A 16,038-nucleotide genomic window follows, 5' to 3' on the forward strand; every position below is an offset into this window, starting at 1 on the left:
TAGGGGGAGAAATACTACCGGATGATTCTACTAATCAAGTTCTGAGTTTAAGCTTTATTCTGAAGAAAATTCAATCAAATAAACGAATACCATATAGTCAATCCTTCACAAAGCCCATTCAAGACTCCGAGAAATGAAACAGAAAATACTAATAGTCCCTATGTTGTTAAATCTGTTTTTCTTTCTCTTTTTTTTTTTTTTTTGAGAAAAGAAACGCTAGTATTAAAAACTCAAAAAAGAGGCACAGCCTAAGGGCAGAGGGCAGAGGTCACCCTCCCTTGAAAACTAAACCAGAGTAGCTTTCCAATCTTTAATAATCATAAAGAGTCTGTAATTACAAGAGAAATTCTTGTGGTTTGTAGTCTATCAAAGAGTGTGCCAAGGGACTTTTTTCCTTCAAAATCTCTACTGTTTCGTTCTGTCCAAAGCATGCATGGACTACACAATTCCATAAAACACTTGTTTTACCTTAATGAAAGAGCCACCAAAATACTATGTTGTTAAATCATCACTAAACCACAAAACTTCAATTGATAGGTCGGTGTATTTAAAATTTTTAATATATTCTTAACAGAATCTTTAATTGGTGAGTGTTCTGGCCTATTCAAGCTTAAGTATCACATATTTCCAGTAGTGCCAAGCCCCAAGATCAATGTTATAAATTTGATCTGTTTGGAAGATACCCACGGTATCATGTTGGTATTGATGAGCTAGAAGCAACATTCCTGTTGGAATATTTCTACCTCATAAGATGAAGTGAAATTTCTACTTTTGAAGGTTATTTGTATGCTGCCTAGGAACTAGTTCGTTTTAAGGGGAGGGAAGAGGTAGTAGAGTTGGGCAAATTTACTCGTAATGTTGCTATTACGTTGGTTCCTATTGAGAATTTTATGTACATGAAGTTGCTGTTTCAATTTTGTTGAATTGATTACTTACTTCGTCAATTAGTTTAAGTCAGTTTTCTCGATTTCTAAGTATTACTGTGTTAATTAAATGGCTTGTTAATTGTCAACCAAGTACTATGACCTTGTAATCGCAACATTTGAATTGAATCATGGATGTTAGGCTACATCAGATATAAAACCTGTTAGGCTACATGAGATAAGCAATGCATTCATAATTGAAGTTATCCCAACTAATCAAATAAAGTCTGATTAAATCAGGACTCCACCTTGAGATCCGGATTGAAAAACAGTAGATTGTACTCTGGGCGGACTCTTAGTGTAGAAACAAGCTGCATTGATGAACAGATCCAGTTGTAAGAACCAAGTAGTGAAGATAACATAACAATCAGAAAAAACATAACAAGCATAAGAAGGGATAATGCAAGGACGAAAACAAAAAGATAGCCATGGTTCAAGAACTTCTAGAACTTAAACTATTCATCATTAGATAAAGACATGTTTCCCTTACTATATTTAGAAATAATAAACAGAACATTCATTAGGAGCATACCTGTAAACGTATTGCATCTGTCAAAAGGTTATCCAAGTTATCACGCAACTGGGCTGAATAATCCTCCCTCACAGCATCACTAAAGCCAGTGACAGTTGCACGAACAATGCACTAAAGAGCAAAGATGTTTTTTCAATTCAGAGCGGCGGTAAATGGAGGTTTAGGGGGAATGAGAGATTTCAATCACACAAGAAGAAAGATCTCAACACCATTAAAAAAGTTATCAGCATTACATGAATTTCACCAATATAACCCACACAAAATAAATAACAATAATACATGTGCTCATAATGCTAGGAATAGATATTACAATAATTAGCAAGAATATTTATCAAGAAACAGTGTCCAGAGATAGTTATTCTTCCAGAGTCAAAGGTGCAGCATTCTGATAAAAAATTCATCATGTCAATATGGAGTTCTAGAGACATTGAATGGGCAAAATTAGATGCAGAAGGTAGTTCAGGCGGTCTGTTTGTTTTATGGGATACATCCAAAGTAGAAGCCAAGGAAACTCTGAAAGGTGTGTTGTCACTCTCAATTCTCTTCTCCTTTTCCAATAGCAAAGAATTCTGGATCACAAATGTGTACGGACCTTCTGATTATAAAGAGCGAAGAAACTTCTGGCTAGAACTCCACGATATTTCCTCATATTGCGACAAACTTTGGTGTATTGGAGCGGATTTTAACATGGTACGTTCGCCATCTGAACATTCTTCAGGGAGAAGACTCTCAAAAGGAATGAAAAAGTTTAGTCCAGTAATAGTTCATTTAGATCTAATTGAATTGCCCTTATCCAATGGGAAATTCACTTGATCTAAGATGGGAAACGACTCAACACATTCCCTGCTCGATAGATTTTTAATTTCTAGAGACTGGGACGCTATGCTTATAAATTCAAAGGTATCGTGTGCAGTTCGAGCCACTTCAGATCACTTCCCCATTATTCTCGAAGCTGGGGGTTTCATCTGGGGTCCTTACCCTTTTCGTTTTTACAACTCATGGCTGTTGGATAAAGATTGTATCAAACTAATTGAGGAAAATTGGCTGCAGATAAATCATATGATTGGCTGGTTATGCTCTCTCCTTGAAGCGGAGAAATATAAAAGGAGCCCTTAAAGGCTGGAATTTAGCAAAATAGAGGCACCAAAAGGCACAAGAAAAATCCATCTTAGAAGACATTGCTTAGCTAGATCGATTGGAAGAAACTGATGAGCTGTCTTCTTCTAACTTAGGGAGGAGGAAGGGTCTTAAGCGAGATCTTCTCGGAATATATAATGTGGAAGAGTGAAATTTAATTCAAAAGTGTAAGGTACAGTGGCTAAGAGAAGGGGATGAGAACACTAGATTTTTTCACAGGTTGCTTGCTGCCAGAAAGAGGAGAGCTTTCATATTGGAGTCATCTTATACAAATAACAATAATTTGATCAATCAACCGGAGATTGAACCACAGAAGGCAATATTGGACCAAGGGCACCGAGAGCATCTATTTGTTGTAGGAAGAGAAAACCAATTGAGTTGAAAAAAATAATTAGCAAGAAGAAGACTTAACAAAATCTTCACATGACATGACAATAAATTGAGTTGAAAAATAAGATTTCAAGATTTTACCTCTCCTGATTCATTTTGCAAGCTCAAAAATCTTTCCCAGCCATACTTAGACCTCTTTGAACCATACAGCTCATCCCAATAAGCTAAACTCCCACAACTGCTAAGTTCCCACCTCAAGTGAAGGGAAGATGAGTTTGCAAAAGGTTCTCCTAAATCACTAATGCCAACTGCAGCTATCCGTATCGTGCGACCATTAGCTACAGTGGCAGAAGCAGCATGATATCTCGTTGAGCCCCAATCAGCTTGAACTGCAGCTCGTATGATGTCAATTTTATTCACTGTATAATACCATCAATTTCGAAAGATAAACTTTAGAATAAAAAAGTGAATCAGCAACTAAAACAATCAACGAATAGAGTCTACACATGATAAATAGAAACAAACAATACCAGGTTCATCAGCAATTAAAACAATTGATGAAGGGAGTCTACACATGACTGAAACCAGAACTTCTGCAATTGCCGGTGTTGGATGGCCATCTCCAACCAAATTACCACGTTTAAATCGAAGTTTCTGAGTCATTTGTGTCAGAATTAGTATATAACACGAGTCCTCCTCAATCAAGTATAATAATAACAATATTACTAATGAATGACAGTAGAAGAAAGAGAAGTACATAGGTTCCTAGTCTTTGACATATAATTTGATATGAACCATAATTTTCAGATACTTGATGAACAAAAACTCCACCCTTGCCAAAATCAGGTTCTTCATCCAAAATTTCAACAGTTTCGATAAACTCAACACCTTTACCCCAATTCTCAGGACCACCACGAAGCATGACATTAGAACGTGTTCCAGGAACAAGATGCAACTTATCCAGACTTTCCAAACTATCAGCTTCTGGTTGAGTCAAATCAACCCAGAAACCACCAAATTGACTACCATCATCCATGTGCCCAACAAGGAGTGGTGGATATGCAGCAATTTGTAAAGACGCTCTTAGTACAATAGGCCCATGAAAAGAGAGATCAAAATGCTGATATTCTTTATATAGTGTTGCTTGCAGAGTAGTATGACCAGAACCAGAAGCATAGACAGAAGTCCATGAACAAGGGGGACCATAGAAGGAACCACGTAGATCAACATTTTCTAGCACATCCAGCACAGGCATCTCCCATGTTTTATTTTGAATTTTGAAAGACTCACTTTCAACTTTCCACTTTACATGGGAATTAAAAGCATCACAGCAATAGAAATAGACTCCTGCAAATGAGAAATCAATGTTACAAAAATGTAATAAATAAATAATCACGAGAAATCATAGAACTTAGAAGTCCAAATGTCTTAAAAGTCGATCACCATTTGATGATTGCATTGTGACAGCCGCTTGAAGATATGATCCCACAACAGTCTCTACAGGGAAACTAGGAAGTATCATCATGGATGCGGGCAGAGCTACTTCAATCACAACCTACCAGTATTCCAAAGCATGATAAGCAGAACTTATTCAACCAGATCAAATTCTTAGATTTAGGTTTACTTGAGCACTGAACAAGCTAAACATGAACTATACCAAAAAAAGGGTTGTGATGGTGGCAGACCCCCATGCTTTATTGTTTAGAATTAATCTTTATATGTTATTTTATTTTATCTGTTTTATTTTGATCATTATTTTTATGAACTTTGTTTTATTTGAGTCAGATCTGTACTTTATAGTGGGCTTCACCCATTTTTGGTCTTTGTTTTATGAGCATCAGGAGAGTGATACCCTAAAATGCAAGCTTTATTGTTTAGAACTGGTCTTCATTTCTTATTTATCTTATTTTTTTCATTTCTTTTAGTTTGTCTAGGCTTTTTATCTGAGTCAGATCTATATGTTAGAGGCCTTAACACATTCTTGGACCAGTTATCAGGTTGCATGTTGTGTTACCACTTAGGTGTCATCAGACTGTTATTTTCCAATTGATGAAAATTAACATTTTTGGTTTACATTAATTTGCTTATTCAAAAAACTCAATCATGGAACAATAACTGGAACAGTGAAAGAACGAAAGATTTTTGAGTTCTTCAGTGGTATGCACTCAAGGAAGATCTTTTAAGTCAAGAAAGGTGCAGAAGAAGAAATTTGATTTTTTTCAACATGAAATGAATTTTTTTTTTCAAGCTTTTCATTCATTAATGAAAAGAAACAAATTGTTCAAGGATACAAACTCCCGATGAGAGTGAAATATGATTCAAGCACTGTTTTGGGTAAAGGAAAACCACCCAATTCATACAAATATCATCGTTCTACAGATTGATTGGATTTAATTATATACCAAGAAGCCTCTTGGTATGCAAATTTAAGAACATTTTGCGATTATTATAGCAATGATATTGATTGTAATTTGCAAACCATTTTGTAATCTTCTATTAGGAATCTTTGATACACGTATTGTAACTTGATCAAAGAATTTTTTATGAAAAGTCGAGGTTCATTGAGAAAAATGAAAGAATACACGTGGGCAAACAATAAAAACTAAAAGAGTGGAAGAGAACTTAAATTCTAAGAAAATAAATTAAAAAAGAAATATGCAGATGGAAGTTCAAGAAACAACAACAAGAATTCATTCAGAACAGCTAAGCAGAATGTTACTATTAATTCTTAAATCTTACCTCATCATAATTTGATGAGTCAAAAATAGATTGCACTTTGACAGTTGCTTTACCAGTCTTCTTTGCCTGAACAACTCCAGAAGCAGATACGGTGACAACAGTCCTGTCCGTAGAAAACCATTTGTAGTCGCTCGATGTCTTAGCACAACCTATATTCATAATTAAAAGATGTAAGTAATTTTGAAAGTGTGAAAGACTTGGCAACTAAAATGCTACACACCACCAGAAGCTTCAAGTAACACCTCCTGATAGACAGAAGGGGTCCAAGGTATGAGGATGCTTCTAGATATGCCACTTCTGTTGTCCAAGCTTAATCGTACTTGTTCACATATGACAACTTCTTGTATGATCTTGAGAACCTAGAATGAAAACAATTAAAATGGAATAAATTTTCTTTTCTTTTCCTTTTATTATTTTTATTTTCTTTTGACAAGAAACAAATTTTTCATTGATGAATGGAAAGGAAGAACAAAGTTCAAGGAAACAAACACCTGAGGGGAGTGAAAAAAGAAAAAACCACAAAATAGTAAACGTCTCCAAAATAGCAAAAGTCAAAATAAATCATTGATGAGCAAGACACCAAAATGGAGAACTCAAAATCAAAACCACAATAACCGAAAAAAGCCATATGAGAAAAACCAAAAGCAGAACCAAATTCTGAACTACTGCCCAAAAGAACAAAACACTGAAGACAAAAGCCAAGGAGATTTCAGCGGGAGATATTGCTCCAACCTGTTACAAGGCTACTGAACACCAAGATGATCGTGAGCTGAAAAAACATCTATCACCTAATCTTCCAAAAAAAAAAAACAATCATCCTTGAGATTTCATTTCAAGAAGAGTTATTCCTCTTCTTCAAAGAATTGAAATAGATCTTCATCCCTATTGTGAGTAATACAATTATCAATAGAAAAATCCCCCAATGAACCCTTTTTGATAGAAAAAGTATTGAAGAGCGGAATGGAATCCATTGCATAACTCAAACTTTCTTCAATACTACCTTTTATCGGGATAATTCAAGCCATGCGTCATGACTCCGTTCCGCCACGTAAATCGGATCAAGAAATAACGGACAAAAGTCGAGCGCACCTAGGCAATCCGTATGAGGGATAACAGCAGGAAGCATGCTGACACCCCGTACCCAAATCGTGAAATGCCCCAGAGAATTGCCAAGCATGTTGCCCCTGTGCCTGCTACACATCGGCTCCACCTCTCTCACCCACTCTCCATATAAATGAGAAGAGCAACCCTCATGAAGGTAAGCCAATTTTTCCTACACAGTTCATTGTGAGAATTTTGCACACACTCTCCAGCAGACTCTCACCCTCGAGATTATTGCCCTTCTACTCTACTTGCTCCATAATCATTTGCTCCCAACTCAAGCTCTAACTTAAACATCATAATGCATTTGGTAGAGCACCACACTAGTAGAAGATTTTTATGTGCAGGTAACCTAGAGCTTGAAGACAAAGACGTACATGGCACCTCCGTGACACCTACGTGGCGCTTGCCCATAAATCGGCATCAACACTATCTTCGTCGGAATCTAAATGAGCGTCAACTAAAGATAGAGATTTATTGTCTGGTTCAAAGGTTACAGTATGGGTAACATCAAAGGACAACTTGTGCCATGAAACTGGACGATTCTCCAATCAAGTTTTCTATGGGCTACTGAAATTGCATCAATAAATAACCACCATTAACTTCTTCCTTTTGAAAACTCTCCTCATTTAATAGCACTTCCAAAAACCTTAAACTTTGTGTTTCTATCTTTAATCAGATCAAAATTGCGAGCGACATCATTAATGTCATTAGGAGGCAAGGAGACCAAATTCTCCATAATTAAAGCCTATGATGATGTTAATGTTAATATAGGATTGATCACTAGATCGTGTGATCAATCCTATCATGGTTGATAAAGCCCTCTTGAGATTCACAAATGATAGGATCCTAAAGCCCTATGAGCTACTTTTATTTAAAATTGGAAAGATGGAGTCCTACCATGAATAGTAAACGTGAGTTCATTCAAGTATATGGGGTTGGATAACCATTAAGGACCTACCTTTATATTATTGGTCTCGTTCAACTTTTTAAGCTATTGGCAATCATTTCGGTGGTCTGTTGGAGATTCCTCAAAAACTCTTAATATGTTGGATGCCACTGATGTCGTTATCAAAGTTAAACCTAATTATTGTGGCTTTATTCCGACCATTGTGACTCTTACTGATGAGAAATATGGACCCTTCGTGATTAGAGTTTCCGATATTTGTTCATCATTTCCAGATGCCTTGTCATCTCCTAGACTGAATCTTGAGTACCTATCATCTATCAAACACTTTGGATGTTGATAGGTTTCAAATGATGAACGTTCAATCTTTAAAAGCCTGTCTTGGAATATGAAAGGTCGAAATAAAGTGAAATGGATCTAAATAGAGCGACTACTAGTGAATTTGTAGAACCAAACTTTGAACCTTGTCATGCAACTATATAATTAATTATGGAAGGTGGGAAAGCGGCGTTTTCTATGGAGAATGCTAAGATTCTCAATGAGCCATTGATCGCTAATAAATTCATTGAGGGAGGGATTACGACACAACTCGTAGATATTCCTTCAAGATCCATTAATAAGGCAGTCACTATCGGAGAGGGAGCGAAGATTGTTGAGGTGGAACACCGAGGATTCATCCCAACCTAATTTGAATTCTGAAGAAAATCAAGCGCCAGATCATAGCTGCAGTTTTCTTTGGGATGGATCATTTGGAATTTGAAAAAGCAGGCAATATTTTGAAAAACAATGAGCTGTCCTCAAATCCTAATAGTCTTTCCGATTATCTAGGCAATTCTATACAAAGGCCATTCATTAAAAGCTCATCGTGCCAATCTTGATCAGTCGTAACGCCATTTCATTCGCAGCTGCTTCTTTTGGGAAACGAAATGAACGTCCTCAAGGACAATCTTTTCCTTTGAATTTCCAAAAGTCCCATGGGCTTATTAATCTGTTGCCTTCTTTCTACATACGAAAGAATATCAAGGTTCAACACAAGATCAATTCAGAGGATTAGCTTCCAACAATTTAATGAACGCCTTTAATGAAGACAGGGAGTCTTCTTTCATAAGACTAAAGTCAGCACAAGTCCCTCCTCGGCTGGCTAAAGGAGAAATTAATTCCACCAATGAAGGGGTGCCTCAATTATTCACTCAGTGTACATTGGATGACGATAGTGATTCTGAAATTAGCATCAGTAGTTATGCTTCTTCCCACATCTCATATTCTCTTGTTCATTCCAGTGAAGTTTTATGTGAAGATTCTTTTTCAGAGGATTTTCAACCCCTTTTTGATGACCTCTGAAAGCATCTGATAATTCTCTCCAACCATTCTTCAAAGAAGCTGGTATCACATTAATATCACTCTATGAAAAATGATGAAAATCCTTTCTTGGAACACTAGAGGGCTCTATAACACAGACAAAAGACTGAAGGTAAAGAACTTTGTAAAGAATCATTGCCTGGATGTGATTTTCATTCAAGAATCCAAAATGCAGTCCATAAATCGAATGATTATCAAATCTCTGTAGAGCTCCAAGGATGTTGGTTGGACTGCGATCAATTCCTATGGTAAGTCTGGAGGGCTGCTCACCATGGGGATGAAAGCAAAATCAAAGTTACTCAAGTTTTTATGTGTCTCCATTCGTATTTCCTTTTCCAGTTCATCTGATATTTGGTTGACTAATGTTTATGGCCCTACTGATTATCATGAGAGGAAATTTTTTTAGGCAGAATTGCTTGATTTAGCAGGGTATTATGGTAATTATTGGGGCATTGGTGGAGACTTCGATGTTATTTGTTGGTTTTCTGAACAATCCTCAACTGGCAGAATTACCAAGGCTATGAAAAAGTTCGATTCCACTTTCTTTATTTTTTTTAACAAGAAATAAATTTTTCATTGATAATATTAAAAGGAAGAAAAATGTTCAATGATACAAACTCCCAAAAGGACCGAAAAATTGATAAGTGGTCATTTAAAGCACTTCCAGAGAGGCAATTAAATGATCGTCATTTTTTTTTAACAAAGATACAACTTCTCATCGAAATAATGAAAAGATAATACAAGTGTTCAAGGGAACAAACTCTCGAAAGAGTGAAAGAAAGAGAAAAAAGAGGAAAAAACTAATAACTGATTACAAGGAATTTAAAAACACTCCCCAATCAGCATCAATAAGAGAGGGAGAGTAATGCTAAAAAGAATCAACAAGAGAGCATCAATGTGAGGCTTTGAACTTAGCTAAGAAGAAAGTTTCAACAAAGGACCTTTGCTTGAAAAATAATCAACAAAGGACCCACCAATAGCTATTCTCTAAATGAACTTGTTACAAGCTGGAAGACTTTCTTGTAATTGCCCATGTGGCCTTTTGTATATTTCATACCATCAATGAAATATTTGTTTTATACCAAGAAAAAAAAGGACCTTTGCTTGCCTTCAAACAACCTCGAATTCTGTTCAAACCATAGTTGAGATAATAAGGCTTTTACAGCATCTAACCATAAACACCAAGCTGATGGAGAGAATTGAGAAGGCTGAAATAAAAGTTGAATAACATTATTACCTGCCTTAAAGATCAAAGATCCAATCCACATTGAACTGACCAAAGAGAAGACCCCAACATTTCGCAGCATAGACACAATGAAAAAATAGATGATCCTGATCCCATTTTCAACACAAAGACAGCAAAAAGAGGGGAGAAAAGCTGAAGAAGGAAGTTTCTTCTAAAGAACCTCAGTTGTGTTAAGTTTACCTTGGGAGAGAAACCAACAAAACACATTAACTCTTCTTTTTTTTTTTTAACAACATGCGAACTTCTCATTGAAATAATGAAAAGGAACAAAATTGTTCACGAAAAAGTGAAACAAAACTGAAACATAAAATAAAAACTAAAAACTAAAACAATGCCATAAAAACTCCCCAATTAGAGTAAATCAAACTAGCGGAATAAGATTTAAATAAAGGAGATAAGGAGCTCCATTGAGAGGCTTTGAATCTAGCAATGTCAAAACGAGCTGAAGGGGACTGCCTCTTATCTTCAAAGATCCTAAGATTTCTTTCATACCACACTTCATACACCACTGCCTTCACAGCATTAATCCATAATAAGGAAGCTTTTGGATTCAAGACAGGCCCCGAAAGGATTTGAAACAGATTATCTGCCACCTTGTTGCCAAAAACCCAAGCCAAGTTAAATTCCTCAAACAAAGAACTCCAACACTGCCTGGCAAAGGAGCAGAAGAAAAACAGATGCACCATACTCTCTTCATTGGATTGACAAAGAGCACAAACCGAGGGCAACAAACTGAAACTAGGAAGCTTCTTTTGTAGAACATCGTTTCTGTTAACTTTCCCATATATGAGAATCCAAGTACAAAAAATATATCTTTTGGATTTCCATATAGTAGCAAACAAATCCTTAGGCATACATGCAGAAGAACCCACCCGCCTTAGAGAAGAAACTGAAAACATACCTGAAGGTTCTAACGACAAAACTCTGTTGTCCTCTGTGTTGGAGATAGAAAACGAACTGAGAGCTAACAGCAAAGCAGAAAACTCCTCCAATTCCTCGTTGTTTCAATTCCCTTCGTCACCACATTCCAAGAATTATAAACTGGATCCCAAAAACTTGACACAACTCCATTTGGAAGAGGAGACAGATGAAAAATTCCAGGAAAAACATCCTTTAAAGGCTCTCTACCAATCCAAGTGGAGTGCCAAAAATATACTCTAAGACCATTTCCAATATACTCTAAGATTTTGAAGAGGCTCTCTGATCGTCATTTAAAGCACCCACGACTTCCAACTTGTCAGATAAAGGCTTCTCAATTCCCCCAATCAGCAACCGTTCAATCTCTACACAACCAGCCCTTCAAGAGTCTTTTCTTGAGCCTCTTCAGAATCTGAAATTGACAACTTATTAAAGGACACAACAACCTCTGTCATTCCATTTAAGGAAGATCCTTCAAATTCCTTGCTTTCAGCAATCAAAGGAGCAGAACACAAGAAAGAAAAGGCTCTTCATCTTCCAATACTTGCTTCACTCGTTGTATATCGATCTTGTTGCTTAAATATCTTGAGTCCAAAGATCTTGAGTCTTCTTGAATATTTTTCCTTTTCATATACCAATGAAAAGTTGTTTCTTGTTCAAAAAAAAAAAATATCTTGAGTCCGTGTTTGAAAGGGTGATAAATGGAGATTTGAGGAACAAAGGATTGGCGAAATTCGAACAGAGAAGCTCCCTAACTTAGGATCTTGAATTCCAATAAAAGCTGGAACGAAGCCGCAATAGTTGGATTGAACCTGAATCAATGCATTTGAGCACTCAAGCAGATTCAAAGTAATGGAAGAAATGCTCAACAAACCCCCGAAATGGCTTCCTAAAGCTTTAAAGCATTCTCTGGTCCAAAACTTCAGAGGTAAATCGCAAATGTTTATCCAACCACCATAGCTCTTAACAACTTCCTTTCTACTATGCTTGCCAAAGCTCCAATTTTTTATTTTTTATTTTTTTTGTGAAAAAAACAATTCCATTGACGTATGAAATTACAAAAGCCCATGATGGGATTACATGAAGCACTTCCAATTGGTTAAGAGGGAAGTGTAGCTATAGTGGTGAAATAAAGGAGAACATTTACACCAAGTAACAGCTAGGAAGACTATAGCCTCAAAAAAACTATCAAAAGAGGAGGAAAAGTTGTTGAAGGTGCACTGATTTCTCTCTCTCCAAAGGATCCAAAACGATGCTCTGATGAAATTTAGCCAGAGAAGCTTCTTTTCCTTTCTAAATTGGTGACCTGCAAGGGTAGTTTCTAAGAGGAGGCGGGGATCATTTGGTAGTGCAGTATACCATCCAAAGGTGATTAGGATGTAGTTCCAAAATGCACCTTCAAATTGGCAGTGAACAAAAAGGTGTTGTTGTGTCTCTAGGTTTGTTTTGCATATCACACACCAAAGCTCCAATCTTCTATTTTCACATGAAGGTTTCCAATCAACCTCCATCTACCATTTCGAAAGTATTTACCTAGCTTCCTCCCATCTTCAAACTTCAAAATGGTGTTGTCGTCGAACAACACTGCTGTGAGAACTTCAATTCCAAAGCTGAGGCAATATCCTTCCACTTATCATGTGCTTTGAGGCACTATCAGAAGGTTTTAATGCGTTATGGAATAAGTCTTCTAATTCGAAACTCAAAATAGAATAACTTAACTGAGCAATGTGAATTATGACCACAATAATCAAGATGGCAGAAAAAAGGTAACCATAGCACAGGTTATAACAAAAGTTTAAAAGATTCAGGTACAAGTGCAAAAAGTTGTCGAGAAGAATAAAAATTATGTGATTGAGTATTACCTCCTTTGTTTCGTAATTACTACCATAGTAAGCCAGTGAAGCAGTCAACTTATCTTGTCCCTTAGAAATTGCTTGCAAAATTCTAGAAGTTCGCCATTTGTGTTTGGGTACTAGATCATTGGTTAAAAGGTAAGTTCTCAAGCACTTGGTTTGGTTATCATGCAACTGGGCATCATCACTCTGCATTAGTGGAAAGGAAAATATGAGTTGAAGATAGCCGAAAAAGTTTGTGCCAAATATAAGAAGGAAGGAATAGAATCCACAAGTAGGAAAAAACAATCTGTAAAAGTAATTTGGCAATTAAAGCCCAAATCCAAGTTATTCACAGTAAATCTACTTAGCTGCAAAAGAACATGCCACAAATTAGGGAAAAAATGTATAAAGCAGAAATAGAAATGGGAGTTTTTTTTTAATAAGAAACCAAGCTTTCATTGATATCAAATAAGGAATATACAAAGGGCTACAGAAAACAAGCCCGACAAAAGGAGACCAGCCTATAAGAAGGGACCTCAATCCAAAAGAAACACATCTAACTGATAATTAAAAGTCTTCAAAACTGATACCCACGAGAGAAAGTAAATCTAACAATCTCCCAAATTTCCTCCCAGGACCTTGCATCCCCCTATATATTCTACGATTCCTCTCAAGTCAAATACCCCACAAAATAGTAAAAAACAAGTCTACCACAACAGACTTCCTCTATCCTGGAAAGATCAACACCTCCTTCATCCTCGTCCTACACTCTCTCTTACGAGCCAAGAAAACCCAAAAAACCTCCTAGAACCATTTCCAAATAAGTTGGACGAACTAGGAGCTCCACAAGATGTGGTTTTGGTCCTCAAGGCATTTTTGCAAAGGACACACCACTAAGGATCAAACAAAGGCCATCTAGTAGCAACATGAAGCCTTATAATTCCCTATCATACAATGTACTACTGATTGTTAGCCTCAAGGTATAGTTTTCCATGTCCAGAAGAACATCCTCCACCAGTATATCTTTTAGGCTAGACAACCAAAAGAGTCTTAGGTAAAGAGTTCCTACAGCCACGGCCCACAAGCCACAGGTAACTCCAGAAATTGGTATTATTGGCATGGCTGATTTTGAAAGCTAAAAAATTCTTCATAGACCTCCCTACATTTAGTCATAAAGCTCAAAGGGCTATAGTCTCTTATTAAGCAGCTACCGGAATCAATTCCTTCTCCAGCACATAGAAAATCTCTAAATTTTGTCCTCCAAAATCTTTGATACCTTCGTAGGGTTCTAAAGAAGAACCAGAATTTGAGTTTCTTAAGGTTTCCTCCCAAATGCAGTCCAAATAATTTAAAGATCATCAGTTGCCTTGTGAGGAGATATTATAACGGTAATTAGACAGCAAAAGCTAAGCTTATCATATTAGCATAATGTTAAAAGTTTCTAAGTTACACGTCAAAGAAAATATATAAGATAATTAGTCACAATTTTTTTGGAATTAAAACTGCATTTCAAAGTTGAAAATCTGTTCTGATGGCAACATTTGTAAGATACTGAGGTTACCTCAGTAATATATATTTCTTGTGCATCAGTTCCTCGTGAGAAAACCTTCATTTGAATGAGATATTGACGACCAGAAACAATATACCAATTGGCAAGAGATATAGTTCTTTCTATTTCTTCAACAGGTTCGTCGACAGTGGGCAAAGGACTAATGTACCAATGTAAAGATTCTGGCATGACAACATTTAATGATGACATTTGAATGTGCCCAACAACCCTTGTATCTTCAACGATAACAGCTGTAACACCAAATCTTAGTGCGCTGGTTAAACCCAGGTTAGAATCGACGTGAGCTATGGAAGAGTTTGAAGTAGACCATCGGTAGTGCGAAGATGGTAAAGTTACCACTGTACATGCAAAAAAAATCAAGTCAAAGTAAAAATTTAAAAATTTAAAAAAATAGAGTAGGAGAGTTAGAGGATATGCATACAAGTCAACTCTATTTTTTAGATAAGAAACATTTTATAGACAAAAGGCACAGAGCCAAAAAAAACAGCCCAAGGGCAGGGGGAAGAGGGCTCCCCCTCCCACGAACTAATGAAGAAAAGCTCTCCAATCTTGCAAAATCGATGAGAGGCTGTAATTACAAAAGAGTTTTCTATGTCTATAACACCACCAAGAAGTGTGTAACTGAACTGTATTACAAAAGTTTTCAAAAGAAGAAGACTTATCCTCAAAAGTTCTATTGTTTCTTTCCATCCAAAGATTCCAAAAGAGGGCTCTAGCTGCACAATTCCACAAAATTTTAGCTTTTCCTTTGAACTGCCAACCCCGCAGAGCTTCATTCATCCACCCTTCAACATTCTGAGGCATGCAACTGGAGTATCCAAAGATTTGAAGAAGAAAAGACCACCCTCGGAGAGCAAACTGATAGTGAAGGAATGTGTGATCTATGGATTCCTCGTTCTGTTTGCAAAGAACACAAACAGAAGGGGAAATAGCCCAATTTGGACATCTTCTCTGGAGTCTGTCTGTTGTGTTAACCGCCCTGTTTGCTAGAGTCCAAAGGAGGACTTTTACTTTCTTAGGGACAGAGTATTTCCAAAGAAGAGAGGTAACAGGCGGACTCAAATGTAGAGTGTATTCAAACAGAATTTTTAAGCCTGATTTCACCGTGTAAGCACCAGAGGGGTCTAGAAACCAGCCCACTTTATCAGCACCTTCTCCTATCCGAGTAGTATCTAATCTACTCATAATATCTGCTCATCCTCCTACCTCCCTGTCAAAAAGACCCTTCCTTAGGCCAAGATCCCAGGCGAGTTGCTCATCATTCCAACAATCTGCAACCGTGGCCTCTTTCTTCAAAGATAAGGCAAAAATTTCTGGAAAGTCATGAGCAAGGGTGGAATTTCCATTCCATCTATCCAACCAAAAGCGAACTCTATCACCATGCTTAACTTTGAAGGACAAGAATTTGAGGAAGAGGATGCTGTTCTTCGCTATTTCAAAC

The 16,038-nt window shown here is 36.8% G+C and overlaps 1 protein-coding gene across 4 annotated transcripts in view; it reads right to left on the minus strand.

Moving 5' to 3' along the window:
* Positions 1-16,038, minus strand: part of EMB3012 (embryo defective 3012) — a 69,490-nt gene that overhangs the window by 44,728 nt on the left and 8,724 nt on the right. For all 4 annotated transcript variants that reach the window (XM_022296451.2, XM_022296452.2, XM_088127453.1 and 1 more), the window contains 10 exons: positions 14,589-14,935; positions 13,055-13,234; positions 5,882-6,020; positions 5,662-5,810; positions 4,366-4,477; positions 3,680-4,269; positions 3,453-3,576; positions 3,064-3,341; positions 1,456-1,566; positions 1,172-1,234 (listed from right to left, as the gene is read on the minus strand). In XM_022296451.2, the coding sequence (XP_022152143.1) occupies positions 1,172-1,234; positions 1,456-1,566; positions 3,064-3,341; positions 3,453-3,576; positions 3,680-4,269; positions 4,366-4,477; positions 5,662-5,810; positions 5,882-6,020; positions 13,055-13,234; positions 14,589-14,935 (2,093 nt within the window). The remainder of the gene's footprint in view (positions 1-1,171; positions 1,235-1,455; positions 1,567-3,063; positions 3,342-3,452; positions 3,577-3,679; positions 4,270-4,365; positions 4,478-5,661; positions 5,811-5,881; positions 6,021-13,054; positions 13,235-14,588; positions 14,936-16,038) is intronic.

Source organism: Momordica charantia (assembly GCF_013281855.1).
Source record: "Momordica charantia cultivar OHB3-1 chromosome 8 unlocalized genomic scaffold, Mcharantia_2.0 BLBB01000008.1, whole genome shotgun sequence".
In the NCBI taxonomy this organism is placed as follows: domain Eukaryota; kingdom Viridiplantae; phylum Streptophyta; class Magnoliopsida; order Cucurbitales; family Cucurbitaceae; genus Momordica; species Momordica charantia.